The sequence below is a fragment of the Gossypium raimondii genome, chromosome 5 (assembly GCF_025698545.1).
Source record: "Gossypium raimondii isolate GPD5lz chromosome 5, ASM2569854v1, whole genome shotgun sequence".
NCBI lineage: Eukaryota > Viridiplantae > Streptophyta > Magnoliopsida > Malvales > Malvaceae > Gossypium > Gossypium raimondii.
The window spans coordinates 16,909,170-16,929,582 of NC_068569.1; the positions used below are offsets into that span (position 1 = coordinate 16,909,170).

Genomic DNA, 20,413 nt, shown 5'->3' on the forward strand with positions numbered 1-20,413 from the left:
TGATCGAAATAGATAAATTATTTAAAAAAATATAATATAGTTGAGTGAGAAAAAACAAACTAGAATTCATAGCTTGTTGACAAAAGAAAATGATACCTTGCCTGGAAGGATCCTGAATTCTCAACGGCTATGCCCGGTCACAACTCACAAGTCACAACCACCACTTCAACAAGTCATACTTCTCCCCTCCCCATATATGTGTATATCCTCCTCCTTCCCTTCCCTTATTCTCCGCTCCTTTATCAGCCCTCTCATCACTTCAAAAACAAAGATTGCTATTGCTATTGTTTTTTCTTTTTGGTAATAAGCTTTTTTATTTTTATTTTTATAAATTTCGATGCCATCTACTAGGAAAGACTTGGATCGGATCAAAGGTCCATGGAGTCCGGGAGAAGACGAGGCTTTGCAGCGGCTGGTTCATACGTACGGACCCAAGAACTGGTCTTTAATAAGCAAATCAATACCTGGTCGATCAGGAAAGTCTTGTAGGCTCCGATGGTGCAACCAGCTTTCCCCCGAGGTTCAGCACCGACCCTTCACTCCCGAAGAAGATGATACCATAATCCAAGCTCATGCCCAATTCGGTAACAAATGGGCTATCATCGCTCGACTCCTCAATGGTCGTACGGATAACGCGATTAAGAACCACTGGAACTCCACCCTAAAGAGAAAATGTTCTTCCATGACTCAAGATTTTAACGATGACTCGCCACAGCCAATTAAAAGATCAGCCAGTCTTGGTGCTGCTAATAATGTCTCGGGTCCTTGCTTGAACCTCGGTACCCCTTCAGGATCCGATTTGAGCGACTCGAGTTTACCCGCTGCCTCACCGGGTTATAGGCCGTTAGCAAGAACCGGTTCCAGTAAGCATGTTGAAACGGCATCATCCACTACCAATCCGCCTACTATACTCAGCCTCTCGCTGCCCGGATTCGATCCTTGCGAAAACTCGGATTCGGGACCTAGATCCGACCCTATTCCTAGCCCCACCCAGGTGCCAGTAACAACAGTAACAGGTCACCCAACTGCTGGTCTCGTAGTGGGGATGCAAAACGGGGAGTTGGGGATGGAGAAGCAATTTTTTAGCAATGAATTTTTGACAGTTATACAAGAGATGATTAAAACAGAAGTGAGGAACTACATGTTTGGGAAGTTTCATTGACTATGTTATATTTGTATGACCCAATGTTTTATAATCATAAGCGAAAGCCTTAGCAAGGGCATAATTATTCTATGAAATATTACAGCACAACTGAATAACTGATAGATACTAAGGGTGTAATGCAGTCTTATTATTGGGTTGCTGACTGAAGCAATTGAACGATTTTGCTCATGGAAGGTCTTGCATGTCTCTCCGCTTCTGTACACTTGATAGCCACCTCCAGCAGATTTTCCATTTTGTTTCGGTCATAATCGTATCCCATCGCAGGGTCTATTAGCTCTTCTACCCAAGACGTTGCAGCAGCTCCATTTTTCTTCCCTTTGACCCATGCTTCTAACTTCTGGTGCCATATTTCTCCACTTGTTTCAACTGCAGGGATACCATTGGTTGGATTCCTTCTTGTTACCATTTCCAAGATGACAATTCCATAGCTATAAATGTCCACTTTGGATGTGATGGGCAGATTGTAAACCCATTCAGGCGCCATGTAACCTCTTGTTCCTCTTATCTTGGAAAAGCTTGGCCCTTTTAGATTGTCCCTGTTCAGCAGTTTGGATAGACCAAAATCTGCTACTTTAGGCTGGTAGTTGGAATCCAACAGTATGTTTTGAGGCTTGACATCACAGTGCAGAACCCACTCTAAGCACTCTTCATGCAAATAAGCCAGACCTTTGGCTGTGCCAACCGCAATATCGAACCTCTTCTTCCAATCAAGTGAGTTAGACATGAGGTTCCTTGCTAATGATCCATTCTCCATGTACTCATACACCAGAAGCCTATGCTTCCCCTCCGCGCAGTATCCCCACATCTCAATCAAGTTCATATGGTTAACCCTCCCTATGGTGCTTGCTTCTGCAAGAAATTCCTCTTCTGCTTGATTAACTTCAATGTTGAGAACCTTTATTGCTGCAATCCTTTGATCAGACAACACTCCCTTGTAAACCACCCCACATCCCCCTCGTCCGATCTCCTCACTGAAACCCCGCGTTGCCGTTTTCAACTCAGCATAGGTGAATTGTTTGAATCCTGTTGCAGCAGCATGGTAGCCTCGTGTGGATGCATTAGAACTTATCCCAGTTTTGTACAAGAAACTGAACACCAGAATGACGCATATCAACTCGAGCAATCCAATTACAGAAGCACACCAAATCAGAATCTCTAGTGACCCATATCCAGTTCTTTTATGATAAGCTCTTTCTAGCTGTTTTGTCTGATTGATCGAGCAATTCAGTTTCAATCCTTCAACAGGTTTGTTGTATTGAAATGATTTTGGGAGTTTCAAGTACAGGGTTCCATTGTAACTGGGGTAATGATAACCATTGCGCAACTCCCATTTTGGATAACAGCGATAAGCACCATCCTTTGGGAAATATCTGTATTGAAAGGCTATGCAGCACAATTTCAAGCAAGCTTTGGCACACTCCTCTAAGGTGTGATTACGGAGGATATCGTAATGATAGCCAAAAAAGTTAGTATGATGGAATTGAACAAACTTAAAATCATGATTGTCACATGAAAGGTTAAATTCTGGTTCACATCCATCTTTCCAGTCTGCTTGATTTTTCATCTTGAACCCTGGAAGGCAAGAGCACTTTGGGCCCGAACTTGGATCATAGCTGCATATACTTTTTGGTCCACAGATTCCGTGAATTCTACAGGAGTTAGGCATAGCTTGCCATGTGACTGACCAGATTCCCTTTTGCTCTTCAAGACTGTATAACCTAAGGTTACCATCAAAATCAAGTGTTAATCTCCTCCAAGGTCCCCTACCAAAATCAGCAGATTGAAACTCCACTTTATCCGAGGATGTAAAATAGCCAGAAGAGTCGAACACTGCAATTCTGCTGTCATTGTATCTTGTTCTTCCTTGTAGGTAGTCCAAAACCGTAGAATCCGGCCAGTAGATGCTGGATGTCTCAGGACTATCCAAGACAAGACGAAGAACGTTATCATAGTCATACATCAGCTTATAGTTACCTCAGGAGTAGTCAGTTTGGCTTCTAGCTGATACAAGTCTATTATGTTGAGTGAGCGGTTGTTCATGGAGAAGCGTATCAGTTGGCGAATCAAAGCTTTGCCAAAGCGTATCATTGACCAAAGATTGGAGGACCAGATTACCTGAATCCAAGAGATTTAACTGTGACCAGGAGTGATCTCTAACAGTGTTATTGCTCGTCCAGATTATGAACTGACCTGCATCAGTTATTATAATATTACCAGTTTTGAGTACAGAGAGCTTTGATCTCCTACCATTAACTGGTGTGTCCCGGTTTGCCATCCAAACTATTGTGTGGCTACCGTCATGACAGGGCTTGCTGAACCAGATGGCGAAGCAGTAGGCGTTTTGGCCAACGCGGTAAAAACCAGCAGAGAACATACCACTTGGGGAAATCAAAACGTCATCTGGATTCTCCGCGGACATAGACGAGCCTTGCCTTAGAATTGGCAGAGCTGATGATGTTAACAGAAGGAAATGGAACAAAATGAGGACCACTTGACAAGTGTTGAACACGAATATTTTCTTGGCAAAAAGCTGCAAAAATCTTGCGGCCAACATTATGTTTATCTACTTCAGTAATCTGCACCAATTTATGCGTACATTCTCAACTTTAAATCGGGAACTTAATCAGGATTCTACAACTCGTATAGTTTCTAACTTTCTAGTCTTACTTGTGAATTGAAAACCGTGTGGGTCCTTTATCCATCGTTTGATTTTAATTTGTTTTGAGTGTGAAGTGTGAATTCATGAATTCCGAAATTCTAGTAATGGGAATATGGGGCCGACTGCGGACTTTAATTTTTTGCTTTTTTCTTCTCTTTTGATTATGAACATGATAATGGTTTTACAAGACTTGTCAGTTCAGAATTGTGAAGTAAGAATAGTAAACTATGGAACAAGTGCGTTTACTTATGTTAGTAAAGCTTGCATAATTGACCAACCAAAAGAGACAAAACACATGACAATGATTCGTTGCTTACTCTTTTTCTACAAGGCGAAGCAGCATCTGAACTACCTCTCCCATCGTCGGTCTTGCATCTTTGTCTTCCTGCACACATTGCAGAGCTACTTTAACCATGATCAACCTCGTCGTATTTCCCGTCCAATGTTGGGTCCACTATCATTCCAATCCATGTTTCCGTTACATCTCTCTGCTGTTTCACCCATTTACTTAACGCTCCTTGCATTAGCTGCTTACCATCTATGCCATGGACTCCTATTGAAGGGCTCCTTCCGGTTACCAACTCCAATAGAACGATTCCATAGCTATGAACATCCACCTTGGAGGTGATGGGCATATTCAACACCCACTCAGGAGCCACGTAACCTCGAGTTCCTCGCAATTGCAATCTGGAGATTTTTGAAGACTTAACATCACCTGTGTTTAGCAACGAAGACAGGCCAAAGTCTGACACTTTAGGCTGATAATTAGAGTCTATGACAATGTTTTGAGGCTTTGTATCACAGTGGAGAATCCACTCTAAACATTCTTCATGTATATAAACCAGGCCTTTCGCTGTTCCCACTGCAATTTGAAATCTTTTTTTCCAATCTAGTGTTTTAGAAGGCAGGTTTTCCGCCAAGGATCCATGTTCCATGTATTCATAAACCAAAATCTTGTGCTTTCCCTCTACACAATATCCTCATAAATCTATCAAATTCATGTGATTAAGCTTCCCAATGGTGTTAAATTCTGCTAGGAATTCAGCTTCCCCATGATTAGCATCAATGAGTCGCTTGACAGCCGCAATTCGATCATCTGACAGTTTGCCTTTGTACACAATTCCTCCGGCCCCTCTTATGATTTCGTTCTTGAAGCCATTGGTTGCCTTATCAAGTTCAGCATAGGAAAACCTTCTGAAGCTTGTTGCAGCGAGATGGTAGCCTCCTGTCCCGCGTGAATCTTGATGTGTTGTTGTCAAGAAATACCAGACTATGAAGATGATGAAAAACTCGATTCCTCCTATGACACCGGCAGACAGAAGGACAAATTTCAATGATGAATTTCAGGTCTTTTCGGATACATTCGATTCAGTTGCTCAACTCGCGCAGAGCATTCAAATTGGTAATCTTTACGGGGCTGACATGTGCGTTTCCATACGGTTCAACAAACCAGCCTGCAATAATTACTGCACCCTGGTGTGGATGGAAAATGGAGACCATCCCGTCGATGGCAGGCAATCGAGGCTCTCCCTTGACAAAACCGGTAAACTTGTCTTGACCATTGTTGAAATATTCAAGTTGGTATTTTTAACAATAATTCTAAAAAAAAAATTATAAATGATCTTTGAAAGTCTTAAAAATCCAGTAGTTATTTTGGAATTATAATATTTAAAAAAAATTATAGTTATGTAATAGATAAAAAAATATAAAAAAAAATCTAAAAAAGTATATTTAGAAGAAAAAGGTTAGATAGAGCCTTCAAATCTAAAATTCAAAATCAAGCAGCTTTTCAAATATAACAAGACACCCACAAAAATTTCATCTAGAACTTGATTCGTCGATAGAGCCTACATCGAGCATTATTGTCGATGACACAAGCTTTGAAGAATTCGCATTGTGTATAATATTTTTTATCACATGGTAACCCAAGGAATTATAATATCCAATTTGTAGACCTTAATAAAACTTAAAAAAGTCATTTTGAAGGAAACTCAATATAGCAAATAACAATTATGCAGTAAACTTTCCAATGTATGTTTATGATGATAGAATTATATTTTTGTAATTTCATCTCTTATTGGACGAACTCATTTTAGTTCTTAGAAAATATATATGAAAACTTTAATTTTCCATTAGAGATGATGATTGATAAGAAATTTTTTCTTCCTCCAATTTCTTAGCAATAACAATAATTTCCTAAAACAATCTTTTTTTTTATGATTCACAAAACCTGCTCCTTTTTTTTTTTTTTCATTTTCGTTTTCTACCTAACACTAAATTTTCTCAGCAACCAAATAAACAAGTTGCAACTTTTTGTTTTTTTTTTACCTTCAATCAATATCACTTCCATCTCTTCAACTTTTACCATCAACTCCTCATATTCGCCTCTCGGTTCTTCAAAAAAAGGGCTCAACAACTTGATTCTACAAACCGAATATCTCCTTCACCAACTCAGCTAGTTCGACTCAGCAGCAATGGACCCCTTGAATCACCTGTAAGTCTCATGATCCTTCAAACACAACATTTCTTATTTCAAAGAATTCCGAAATTGAAGGGAAATTGTGAAAGTTTTGATCTTTTTATACGAACAGAAAGAGAAAAGGGAAGAGAGGAGGGAAATCAAAGAAAGGAAGAACAAGGCAGAAATTGAGAGAAAAGAAGTAAACAAACACATTCATTCCATAACCTCCTCTCTGTTATAGACGTGGCTAAAAAGAGAAAGGTGACGTTGCACCGGATTCAGTTAGCAATTGTTATTACAGCTGTAAACAAAAGGGAATGGAACGCACCGTTTCCACCCAATCCGGGCCACTAAAATATATAAGTAAAATGTTTTCTTTCTTAATTTTAATTTTGCCCCATAACATTTTTCAAAAAAAAAAAAATCTCTCAACATCCTTTTCATCTGTTAAGAATTTTTTATATATATTTTTCAGAAAAATTATAAAAATATCAACTATAATTTAGAAATCAAATTAGATATTAATTTTTGAGTTAACACGAACGAACAAGTGATCAAAATATATATTTTTTATTATCATCAAAGTTTTAATTTAAAAAAAAAAAAGTCGAGGCCATATAGATAATGAAAATAATTATGAAGGGCGTATTTATGAATGGTTACTCAATGACTGAATGTTGTAATTTTGATTTCAAATCAATTAATGCTACTTATGAATGGTTACTCAAACTTTGTAGGCCTATTTCTCATAAAAAAAAAAAGGATGGCTATGAGCCTGAACCACACTTTCGCCGCGCTAATCCATTTATCAACACAATAGATGATGAGGTTGGACCCACGGCCACAGGCTCAATAGGCCACCAATAAACAGATTCATTTTAATATTTAAGTGGTAAGATATTGAAATCTTGAGGAGAAGAAAAAAGTGGGCAACTTGTTGGTTGTTTTTTCAGTTCTTAAATATAATATAGATTTTGGTTTTCCAAATGACTAAAACGGAATGGATAAAAAAACCTTTGATATTGTTAAACAACGTGTAGTGGGCAAATGGTGTGCCTGTCTCTCACCTCCATCCTCTGCAAACACAATGTTCACTAACCATACCCTTCTATCAACGAAGGTTTTAGTAACAGTACAAATTCTTTCCTTCTGTTTCTTTCCTTTTCTTTTCAAGGAAAAAAATATTGTAAAGCATTACTGATTAGTTCGTAGGAGTTAAAAGAATTTGACAGTCTGCAGATAAATCGAGCCCATAAAAAGAAAGCTGCTAATGGTGGATGGATATAAAAAGTATTTCGGTTAGTCAGTGGGACGAAGAAGCCTCTCAACAACTTGAGTCATGGTGGGCCTTGCATCTCTGTCTTCCTGGACGCAATCAAGAGCCACTGCAACCAGTATCTCCATCTTCTTTTTGTCATAATTGCCTTCTAATGTGCGGTCTATTATTTCTTCCACCCAGGTTTCTTTCGACTCCGCTCCTTCCTTCTTTTCCTTCACCCACGTTACCAAATCCATCTCCCCTTTGCCACCCTCTATTAACTCTATCCCTTTCCTGGGGTTCTTTCCGCTCACCATTTCCAGCATAACAATGCCGTAGCTGTAAACATCGACTTTAGATGTAATGGGCCGATTGAAAACCCACTCAGGAGCCATGTAACCCCTGGTTCCCCGTATCTTTGGGAAGCTACGGTTGGAAAGCTTACTTCTATCTAGTAGCACCGACAGGCCAAAATCCGACACCTTTGGTCGGTACCCAGAGTCGAGCAGTATATTTTGGGGCTTTACATCACAATGCAATATCCATTCCAAGCATTCTTCGTGTAGGTAGGCTAGGCCTTTTGCACAGCCCAAAGCGATGTCATACCTCTTTTCCCAGTCAAGTTGATGGGAATCGAGCATTTCTGCTAAGGATCCATGCTCCATATACTCGTAAACTAAGAGCCTGTGCTTTTTCTCTGCGCAAAATCCCCACATTTCGATCAAGTTCATGTGGTTAAGCTTCCCGATGGTGTTCACTTCTGCTAGGAACTCAGCTTCTCCTTGATTTGCTTCATTCAATCGCTTCACTGCCACAACTCTACCATCACTTAGCACTCCTTTGTACACAATACCTGCCCCTCCTCTTCCTATTTCTTGACTGAAGTTTTTCGTTGCCTTTTTCAGCTCATCAAATGTCATTCTCTTGAATCCAGTTGCCGCCAGAAGGTATCCTTCTTTAGCTACATTCTCCTCTTGCTGAGCTCTACTTAACAACAGCCAAACCAAAAAAATGGAAACAATCTCGATTCCTCCCAATGCACAAGCAAACCACAGCATGAACTTCACTACCCCATTTTCTTGGCCTTCAACGTAGCTTCTTTCTAGATTAATAGTATAATTTTGCCGACTCCCTAAACTGATGGTTTCCTTGGAAAGCTCTTCCTTCTTGAGGGAGACATATGATTTGGGCAGTTTTATATAAACGTCTCCATCGAAGTTAGGTGGTTGGTGCCCATTCCGCAGTAGCGCCTTCGGGAAACATTCATAGACGCCATTCCCGTTGAATTTATATTGAAACCCTTTACAACCGACCCTTTGCAGGCATTCAGTTTCACACTCCTTTAAGGTTTTATTGTAGAAAACCTCATAATCATATCCGTAAAATTCAGCATTACGAAGATGAACAAATGTATATTCATGTCTAGCATTGAGGGAAACGTCGAATTCTGGTTCACAACCATAAGACCAATCAGTTTCATTCTTCGTCTTGTATCCTTGAACGCACGAGCATTTCCTCCCGGTACTGGGACCATATCTACAAAGACTATTTTCCCCACAAAGGCCATGAGCCCTGCATGGCTGGCTGATAGCTTGCCATGAAACAACCCACGTTTGTTTCCCTTCTTCTCTGCTGTACAATCGAAGATTTCCATCATAATCAATGGTCAACCTTCTCTGGATCCAATTTGCACCGTAATCAGCAGACAAAAAACTTAAATCATCGCTCGAAGTAAAATTGCCGAAGGAATCGATCATCGCATTCCTCCTACTGTTGTATGCTGACCGCCCAGCTTGCGAGCTTAAAAGCCACACATTAGGCCAATAAACGCTTGAAATCTCGGGACCATCAAAAAGGAGACGAAGAACATTATCATCGTCGAAAAAGAACTTATAGAAACCAGTGGAATAGTTGCCATTTCTTCTTGCAGATACAAGGGTCGTATGTCTGGTGAGTGGTTGTAGAGGAAGAAGGGTATCTGTAGGAGAATCAAAGCTCTGCCATAAAGTGATACCTTCGGAATTGCTCAAGACAAGATTACCATATTCATTGAGCTGCAACTGCACTGAAGGCAACGAAGAAGTGTCCGTGGCCCAAACGTTGAACTGACCAGCATCTGTGAGGATAAGATTTCCGGTTCGCAAAAGCAAGAGCTTCGAACGCTGGCCATTGACTGGGTGGTCACGGTTTGCCATCCAAACAACAGTGCAATGTTGAAGTACAAGGCAAGAGGGTTTACTGAACCATATAGCAAAAGCATAAGCGTAGTTGCCAACGGGATAAAAGCCAGCAGAGAAAGTGCTATTTGGTGATATTAAAACATCACCGGGATTCTCCACGGAAAGAGATGATCCTCCACTCAGTTTTCGATATGTTGAAGATGAGAATGGGAGGAACACTATCAAAGATAAAACAAGTAATGAAAAATACAGGAAATCCATGTGGAGCTTCTAAAGGTGAAGGTAGCGAGAGCAGGAGATAGTATAATATATATAGGCTGCATAAAAGCTTCAGTCAAAGTCTAGAGATGACGTTGAAAATGGAGAATTTTATTGTTATTGGGTTAATGATTTAATATAAATATATAATTATTATTTAATATAATATTTTTTATAACATAATATATTCAGACTGAGCTTGGGTTTGATATTGCCCAAGGCATGGCTCATTTAAAAAACAGGCATTAAATTTTACCCAAGCTCATTTTTTGGATATTGTATTTTGTCTAAATCCTCCCATTTTTCGAGTTAGATCTAACATCAATTCAGTAAAGCACTTAATAAATAATATAGATATATATAATTAATGAAAATAATAAAATGTGTTCAACTAAATTAAAATGTACAAAATATTAAAATAAAACTTTAGTTTAGGAATTTTTGGATTGGATATATGTTTTAAATTTTTAGAAGAAATTTTGGGATTGAATTTTTAGATTGGTTTCTTTTTGAATTTGTGTAAAATAGGAAATTTTGAAATTGAAACGATTGGCTATAGATTTGAACTTTGTGAGAACACCAATCACTGCTTTAGTGCTTATCTTGGAATTAATAGTTAAAACAATTTCATTTTTCACAATTGTTGCATGACATTCATATTACTTATTACTTTAATGATATTTTATTTACTAATTTTTTAAATTATTATATTTTAATTCCATATGATATTATTTGTGAAATTTAAAAACTATATATAAACTAATTTAATAAAATGTAATTATTTATTATTTTAATATATTTTACTTAATACATATAATCAATCTTTTTGCATAAATTTTATATCAAAATTTTAACAATACAATAGAATATATTTTAATTAGCACATACGAGCAAAAATATTAATTTATATTTATTCACTTATTAAATAATTGGTGAAACTTCCCCCCCATGAAGAAGCAATCCAACCATATATTGGTGAACAATTCCTGCAGTTGAGTTCCCGTATGAAAAATTCCACTGGAAGATATCACACACTGCAAAATATCTCTCTCTCAAACACACAGTCGGCACATTGTATCATGAATAAAATGAATACTTGAATTTCTTATAATTATCATATCAAAACACTCAACATGACTCGGAATCATCCAAGTTATCAATGGCAGACTTGCTTGCTATCGACTACTAATTGCCAGCAACCAGGTCTTTACTTATTGGAAAACATTACAGAAAGAATTACCACCTCAGCAATACTAAAAGTTAATAAAATTGAACACACTAAGCTAAATAATAATAATAATAGAATTAATGAAGAGATCAAGCTTAATGTCCACCACCACCGGAACTTGGACCTGAGTTGGTGACAACATCAGTGAGTGCATGACCTTCTCCTCCAGAACTTGGACCACCGGTCTTGATTCCTTCAATGGCAAGGCTCAAATCTTCCAACAAAACCTCCATCCCTTTGGTCATAGAGATGCCTGAGCCAGCCTCTGCATCGTTGAGAGGACGAGCCCCAGAAGTAAAAAGAAATGTAGCTAGAAGAAGAGCAAGGCAGAAGAAAGACTTGGCGTTGCCGGCCATCAAGATTTGAGGATGAATCTTAGCTAGGTTGGGAAGGCTTGGCTTGTTTAAGCAGCTAATTGGAAAGCTAATAACTTGTTTCTTGATTGACAAATTTTGTGAAATCTGCTGGATGCAAAAAAGCTGCCATGCAGCTTTGCCTATATATACTAATCCATCCCATGCAAACAGTGACTTGGAAGCTGATATCAGGTGTTCGTCAGCTGAGACCTTAATTGACCCAACCCAAAAAGGGTGATTGGTCCATTCAAACACTAGAGAGCTTTTCACGGGGTTAACTTGCCCACAACCTTCCTTTCATTGTGCAAGGAATGAGGTCATAAATTAATCAGAATTAAAAAAGTTTATGAACAGGAACATTGATCAGACTTGCCTGGAAACAATCAAAACGGTAGTAAAACAAAATTTGTTACTTCGCTTCATTTTCTAACAAAAAGCATTTCAGTGAATTACCGTCCGCCCATTAATCAAAAAGAACGTGCCCGCCGGGACCATACTCCAGAAGCAGAAAATGAGCTATAGGCTAGCATCACAACGCAGATGTGACAGGCCGCCTTATCAAATGAAATATTAAAATCTAAACAATGGAATCCATGTCATGATCCATGACCATGACTAGGAATTTCGTAATTTCACTCCCCCCCTCCCTTTTTATTTTTCATTATTATAAAGTTCAGTTATTAAATGGAATGTTATTAACAAATAATTATAATTATTTAATTAAATATGTATTAAAAATAACGTTTATGGTTAAAGATATAACTATTTATTTGAGTAATTATATTCCTACGAAGTGACATGAGACTTCCAATAAATATGGGTGAAGTTTCATTTGCATAAAAACTCAAAAAACATACAAAAAAAAAGTTTGTTTATGATCTCCTATTGTCTTCTATATTCTTAGATTGTTTTATAAAAAATTATTGTAAAAATTCTTCATAAAAATTGACATCTTTGCTATGCTCCACTCAATGTTCAGTAGACTGTTTTTGTCAATACAAAATGTAGACAATCATTGAGTTTCATTGTATTCTCGAGACTCATTTATCAATAATTCTTTTGCACCCCATAATATAGATGGAGACAAATAGAACCTTAAAGAAAATGACATTGATACACGCATTGAAACTTTTGTTAATTTCTCGTAAATTTATTTTTATTCCCATGCATCAACAAGTAAATTATATATATTATATAGATGAAAAAAAGTAAAAAGGGTGAAATGACAAAACGAGAGTGTGAGATTCAAGCGCAAAAATATGAATATCCTCCGCAGTCACATGAAGATGCTGCTGCTGACATAATACCAAGGTTTTTTTATTTTTGCGCTTTGACAGGGCCGTTCTCGTCTTTGTTCTTTCGTTGCAAAATTTTAAAAATAACAGATGCAGAGTCAATAAGGACGGGCACACTCCCAGCCAAAAACAATGCCACTGACCAATTGGTTGCTTTCACAAATTTACTATCAATTGACACTTGGAAGACGAAAATTGAACTCTCTCTATCACAGTGAAGAAAGGCATGAGGGCAGGCAACAAGCAAAAGCAGTAAGCAGATAGGTAGCAACAAGTAAAACTATACTGTTTATTAGGCAACCAAATTCCATGTTTGGAGCCGTCGAAAGCATAAGAGACTAGTCAATTTTATTGAATCAGCAGTAAGAATATCCAACTTGCAATTGTTGGTTCTTCAAATATACTCTTGTCTTCATCATGAATCCAGATAACATAAGATGTTATTAACACATATATAAATTAAAATGCATTTGATTCTTCTAATTAGCAAAATCCTTGTTTTTTTCTATTATTAAATGTAACGAGGTAGCACTAAATAAGGTGAACTGAAATTGCTAAAAAAACTGAGGCAAGTCAAATGGTCTTAGGTTAAAACTTCAAAGTTAGGTCATCTATCACTGCATAATTTCGTAGAAAACACCAAAAGAGAAAGAAAAAGGCTTCCATGCGCAGTATCTTTGCAGGACTTGATATTATGTATATGTAATTATCACAAATGTTAATGTTAAAATGATAGCGTATTAGTCCTTGATGTGGTGTCAATCATCCCGTCATTTGTTCAAACAATATACCAGTGCTGATAATTAAGCACGTTTTTTTATCCTCGGATTCCCACCAAGAAAATTCACTAGAATGGTTGGAAATCATAGCCAAAATGAAATCGAATTGCGGCTGAGTGACATAAGATTTTACCAAATGCTTCCTTTACTTGCAGCCTCCACTAATCCCCCCCATTGGCCACTGGAACAAATATTAACACTAAAATGATGCTTTTAGGCTTTACCACGCAATGCAAAGAATGTTAATTAGTCAATTTACAACAGTTGATTGAATAATGGAATATGCATTAATCCTTTAATGGCTTATACAAAACAGTTTTATACTTTCATGTGTTGCTTTCATATAAAATTTGTTGGTCATTTAAAAAAAAAAAAAAGAAATTCATGACCTTTAGAATTTTGAAACCCAAGTCGAAATTTTAAGCCTCGAACAATTAGGTGTCTGCGTCGGAAGTTCACTTAGTGTAAGGTTCACTCAGAGGTGGCCTCATGTTAGGAATTTACTTGGGGTCAAGTTCACTTAGAGTGACATGTATAACTATCTGCAAAGGTGATGATGTGTCGCGAAATTAACTAAAAATTTGAGTAAGACAAATGCATATACTAATTAATAGTATAGCTACAGTGAGTATAGATATCGTTCCCACCAATACTAAAAGTACTAGTAATTGCCATCTTTCTATTATTTAATCGATAAATTCGAGTAATTGATTAAAAATTAAAATTAATTAAATTAATTAACTAACGAACATGACAAAGAACAAAACAAGAAAATAATTGATTAACAACTAAGAAGCAAAACAATATTCAGGAAATTAAAGAATTCACCTAGACTTTCTCTGTCACAATCAATCTAAATTATGCAATTTATTTACTTAGTATATTAGATCTGAGAAATCCCTAAATTACGCTAATATCTCTTTCGAGAGTAATAGCAACAAACTCTAGGTTGATTAATTGAAATTTCTTTCTAATTAAAACTCTTATTATCACATTAACTCAATCTATGAATTCCTATTAGATTTGACTATAATACGGTAGATTTATGTCATTTTATTTCTAGGATTGCATGTAACTCCACTCAATTAGGGAAGATCTACTCTTAAACAGGTTTATTCCTCCTCTAATTTAAGCACATCAAACATGGATCAATAATCTAGAAATATCAAACCAAGAATTAAACACACATAAATGATAACAATATTCATTACGTAAAATAAAAATCAAAAGACAGAATTCATCATAAGATTCATCTCCCCTAGGAATTTAGAAAATTGATTAATACTTGCAAATAAAAACATCAAAGATACAATAAAACCACAAGAAACAAAGAAACTCATGATGGTTTCCTAAGAAATCAACTGGGAGTCTTCAATCTTAACAGTAATCTGCTTCATAATCGACTTCAATGGTGTTTTTCAAGTTGTTTTCTTAAGTATTCTATGACGACTCTCTCCTGTCTTCTTATTTTTGTCACATATACGTTTTAGACTACCCGAAAAATTTAAAAATCGCATTTTCTCGCAGTCCAGAGTGTCAATTCGCGAAATCGACATGGCCTTCTACATGGTTGTGTGGCAACCCATGTGGCTCTTGTACATTACTCCGATTTTCCGGTTTTCACTTGTTTTGCTTCAAAGTGTTTTTCTAAGTATAAAAGCATGAATTTAAAGAATTAGAAAAATAAAATTCACCATTAACATAGAATAATCACCCAAAATCGCATTAAGAATGAAATTAAAACATATTACTTTTAGCACTTATTAGATGATATGCCAATATAATACAAAAAAAACTTATTATATAAATAACAAATTTAACATGATACAGAACAAGATGCATACACACCTCTCCAGATGCGACTGTAACGATGGTATAAGAAATAATCCACAACCTCGAAATATTTGAAACTAAGAAATTTGTGATAACCCCATATTTATTTCCATCATCTTTCCGACCAAAATTTGCATGAGTAATAGTAATATAAGTCTATGTTAAGATATTTTTTGAACATTGGCCACTGGTGTCTCGTGTTATTTACGTCAGAAACTTGTTATGTTTAAGTTAATAAAAATTTTGGTAAGTATAATCTTAGTTAAGACTTTGATTCTAGTTAATATTTTGGGCAATTACAAGTTCATCCTTGGTATTCAATTGGATCAAGATTTATCTGGGCTCATTAAAAATATTCTCTATGTTTATTATTTTGTTAGTTTCATAAGAAAATTGGTTGTAATTGATATAATAAGTTAACAAATTTCAATTTCTTATAAGTTGAGGAGACTTGTATATGTGATGTATTGACTTGTATAGGTTGTAATCAAGTGTGTTGCTTGGTTTAAGTCGTAAGTTTTTAAGGAAAGCTTAGAGGAGGGTTGTTTAGATCTTATGTACAAAAAAGAAAGTCTAATCTGACGAGTGTTAAAGGTTGCAATCATTTATGGTACGTGTTGCTAAAATGATAGATTATCTCTCTGGACAATTACCTATAGATCTAGAGAAATCAAACCACATGAACATATCAAGTATTTATTATCTTACAGCTTATGAATAGAACAGTGTTTTTGTTGCTGAGATGCCGAGAATGATTTTGTAGAAATCCGATATGAAAAGAAAATAAAGTTTCTGTCTGCATATTCCTCTCCGTTATATCCAACAGCATCTTCATTCGGGTCTCCAATATTTTGTGTTTCAATCTGGAGATGAAGAAGACACGGGGACTTGAACTACTATTGCTTCAGACAGTGACTAATCCATCTACTAATCTCCAATTTATTGTAGAAACGAAAGCAAAGATGTAAGGAGGGATGGGATCTAGGGCAATTTACCATTAAAAGCTTTTTTTTTTATTTTATCGAAATGGGCCCGGTATTTTATTATTTATCGGAATGAACCATTTTCCCCTAAATCGCGTCCACGTCAGAGCTAAGTCAGGGGACGTGTCAGGAAATCGCGTCCACGTCAATGCGCTTTGATGACGTGGCAACAAATTGCGTCCACGTCAGCGCGATTTGTGTCCACATCAGCAAAGCGCGCTGATGTGGACGCGATTTGTTGCCACGTAGCGCGCCCTTGGGGACGCGATTTCCCCGCGCGTGAATCCCCCCAACGGTAAAAAAAAAAAACTATAAATACCCCCCACCCTTTATTTTTTTTCACAAACTAATCATCTCTCAAATTTCCTCTTAATTTGCTCTCAAATTATAACTTTTACATATAGGAAATGAATCTGGAAAAAATATTTATCTAGGTTCATTTGAATGTGGTCAACAATTTATCTAAGTTCATTCTAGTGATACTCTTTTAGCATTTACATATATATTTTTACATTTTTATATTATTATTTTGAAATTTAAAGTACATAAAATCTTAAAATCCTTTAAAAAAACTAAGAAGAAATTATAAATTTATTAGAATTACTATTTGACAATAAAATAAATCTGGACAACTGTTTATCAAAATATATTTAAATCGGAGTGAATATGCGGGCAAAATACCAAAAAAAGCCATTTTTTTTTATATTTTGCCCTGGGATCTATTCATTTATGGATTAATATTACTCGATGCCCAGTAGGCCCATGGTTAAGCCCATGATTTGAGAATTATTGTCTAACTTTTTCTTTTATCATTCAATTATAAAAAAATTTATAAGATGATTATTTAATTATTCAATTTTTTCCTTTTTAATCACTCATTACTAACTCGTTAATAAAAAGATGGCATGATGACTTTTAAGATTAACATAATAATAATTTTAGCCATTAACATTTACACATTATGTCATTAATTCTTAATTTTAAAATTTAATTTTCAATGTGTACACATTACCTAAGTTTTATATGAAAATATAATTTAGTACACAATTTTAAATTAGAAAAATAGTTTGTTTTTTTTAACTAGACATTCTTCAAATATATTGATTTCCTCAAATTTCAAATAACTAAAACTTAATATCTCCTATATATATATATATATATATATATATTGGTTAGCTTAAGTTTACCACCATTGATGAAGCAAGTGAAAGCTCAAAACAAATTTTAAAATTTTTAAGCTAGTATAATTACAATTAAATTGATTTAACGTAGCTGGTGTTTTTTTATTTTCAAGCAATTTAATTGATTCTTTTTCAGAATTTTGGTGCATTTTGTTTCTTGCTGTTCACTTTTTCATTAAATTAAATGCAAGGACAATATAAAAAGGGTCACAAAGAATGAAAGAAAAATAAAATGTAAAAGGATTAAATTATATAACGTGTTGTGTTTTTAGAATGCCTAAATTTGCATAATGTATAAATCTGAGGGCTAAAGTTGTTATTATGCCAATTTTAAAAGTTATCACGTTAACTTTCCATTAGTAATTTAACGATTGATGACCAAAAAGAAAAAATTGAATGCTTAAGTGACCATTTTGTACTTTTCATAATTAAACGATTAAAACAAAAATTTATTCATAATTGGATGACTACTCTTATTATTAAGGAACTCCCTACTATGCAAGCTTAGGCCTAGCCATTGAAAATCAAGTTTAAATATTATGATCTTTTTCTTAGTTCAGTTACTGAGGTATGGTTGGTGTTTGCGTTATGAGTAATAAATTCATTTAATGATTTTACAAAACTTTTAAAAATAAAAGGTATATTGTTAAATTTAGCTTTAATGGTTTTTTTTGTGTTAATTTTACTTTTTTTAGTTAAATTTGATTTTAAATTTTAAAACAATCAAATTTCAAGTTTTTATGGAAATATTTATTAAAATATTATTTTTGAACAATATTAGCTATTAACTTTTCATGTTGACATGATACCATTTGTTTTATATGCTAATTTAAATTTATAAAATATTAAAAATTTAAAAATTAAAATTAAGTATACATAAATTATCATGGGAGTTGTCATATTTAAAGTTTTAATATTTTAGTTAATATTTTGTTAAAAAAACAAACTTGAAAAATTAATGATTAAATTTAATTTTTATAAGGTTAAAGGTCAAATTTGTAAATATATATATAAATTAAGAGTCAATTTTCCATTATGAAAAAGATGGAAGGTTCCTAATATTAATTCAGTTAATGCACATGAAAAGACTTTTCATGTTAGCCGCAGGGCGAAATTTAAAAAAAATATTTACGGTTGAAATTTTTACAATAATAAAATATAATTTTAAAAGTTTAAAATTAAAATTTTATCGGGACTAAAATATAATTTTATCTTTATTAATTTAAAATTTTAAAATTTTAAAAAATTAAATTAAATTTTTTATTATTATTTTAGGCGGACGATCCCCGCCAGCTCTTAGATTCCCCCTGCTTAGCGGTTGAGTTAATATTACTATAAATTCCCAAGAAAGTGAGGTCCTCGTTTTCCCCAGAATCAATGGTACGATAATGATAGCAGAAAGGAAATATAAATTGAATTAAAACAGCCATGAGTACGGACATTGTTAGTCCCAAAAACACGAGGGCCAAGTTTAGAAACAGAACCAACCACCAGCAGATATATTCCGATAATCGACCAATGCCGGACTTTGCGAGACTGTTTGCCATGCCGTTGACATCTCTGCATATCCTGGACCACTTTACATTAATAATGTTATTCCACCATTTCTCTCTCATTTCAGATTGGAACATTGTTTTCAATATGCTTGTGTTATTCTAACATGTTCTAGACAATATAGCAATAGTGTCGTAAATTAATGAAGCTGCTCCTTGAAGGAGATTACTACTCAGGTGAAGAGGAAATTTTGGGTGTACAGCTGCTGGTTAAAATCATTTTCAAAGATAATTACAAAAAAAAAAAAATACAATCCATAAGCCATTAAGTCTGCAGTATCTGAAAGCTAGTAAATGGTCCTGTGACCAGCCCCTCCTCTACTGGGTCCAGAGTAAGCTTGAACTACCTTGAATGTCTTGATTGAAGTAGGAGAAATTGGATGCTTGAGTGGCCTAAAGGCCCCCACCTCTGTTACATGAAATAGGATGAAGACAATGGCGACAATGAAGATGGGATTCAAGGCAAAACAGAGTAGACGTTGTGCATTCTTCATCATGTCGTCGCTATTATATTACTACACTCTTGTGGTTGCTGCCTGCTGGAGTGCTGCGCTCCTTTAGAATTGGAAGACTCTTTATTTTTGTATGGTGGTCCGTCGATACGTATTGCGCTTTGGGGGTATATATAAGGGTAGACCCAACCAAATGGGACTTGTCCTTTTCTGACCATACTGGGCAATGAAGAATGTTTGAAAATTTGATCCTAGATATACGGCATAGCAATGCAAAGTTTAGCCGAAATCTCTTCTGGTTATTATTAAACTAATTGTGAAGCAATATAAACAAAGATATTAATCAAAGAAACTTGCACTTTAAGATACATGGTCAAGTTCAAATTAACGTAAAAATAGGTTGAAAATATTATTATTCCCTATCCACCAAACTAGATTTTGTTTCTACTTTTTTATAGTGCATGTTGTCTTCCCACCTTACACTTTCGGGTAAGACGCATCTACAATAAAGAATGGAATTTGAGGAAATCAAAAGATTTAATTTTTCGGTACTACTTGGAATTCACATCATATATAAAATTGAGAGCCCGTGACTGAAGCAAGATGTCAACAGCTAGCATGTGCTAGTTAGCTATGTTTGGTAATGCCATATAATGTGTGGAACTGCACAGCCATGTTTGTTAATCTCCAAGTGCGGCATATGGTCGGCTCTGCTGCTCCAGGCTTCTAAATTGTCCTTGGAAGGAATTATTGATCCAGTGGCAGAAAAAGA

General features: G+C 35.5%; 3 protein-coding genes and 1 pseudogene across 3 annotated transcripts; 1 reads left to right on the forward strand and 3 right to left on the reverse strand.

Annotated features, from left to right (window-relative positions):
- On the forward strand, positions 1 to 1,239 carry LOC105769871 (transcription factor MYB44). The gene has a single exon (XM_012590814.2). It carries the CDS (start codon positions 338 to 340, stop codon positions 1,160 to 1,162), a length of 825 nt encoding a protein of 274 aa, XP_012446268.1. The 5' UTR covers positions 1 to 337; the 3' UTR covers positions 1,163 to 1,239.
- LOC105769870 (putative receptor protein kinase ZmPK1) lies at positions 1,131 to 3,766 on the reverse strand. Its single transcript, XM_052631165.1, has one exon. The coding sequence runs from the start codon at positions 3,123 to 3,125 to the stop codon at positions 1,293 to 1,295; it is 1,833 nt and encodes a 610-aa protein (XP_052487125.1). The 5' UTR covers positions 3,126 to 3,766; the 3' UTR covers positions 1,131 to 1,292.
- A 185-nt stretch (positions 3,767 to 3,951) lies between these two features.
- On the reverse strand, positions 3,952 to 5,167 carry LOC105766840 (putative receptor protein kinase ZmPK1; annotated as a pseudogene).
- Positions 5,168 to 7,220: 2,053 nt separating this feature from the next.
- Positions 7,221 to 9,985, reverse strand: LOC105765969 (putative receptor protein kinase ZmPK1). The gene has a single exon (XM_012585258.2). The coding sequence runs from the start codon at positions 9,982 to 9,984 to the stop codon at positions 7,585 to 7,587; it is 2,400 nt and encodes a 799-aa protein (XP_012440712.1). The 5' UTR covers position 9,985; the 3' UTR covers positions 7,221 to 7,584.
- Positions 9,986 to 20,413: the final 10,428 nt, after the last annotated feature.

What these genes read in the sequence shown, in the direction of transcription:
- LOC105769871 (XM_012590814.2), top strand. Translation starts at nt 338, where the DNA reads ATGCCATCTACTAGGAAAGACTTGGATCGGATCAAAGGTCCATGGAGT.
- LOC105769870 (XM_052631165.1), bottom strand. Translation starts at nt 3,125, where the DNA reads ATGTATGACTATGATAACGTTCTTCGTCTTGTCTTGGATAGTCCTGAG.
- LOC105765969 (XM_012585258.2), bottom strand. Translation starts at nt 9,984, where the DNA reads ATGGATTTCCTGTATTTTTCATTACTTGTTTTATCTTTGATAGTGTTC.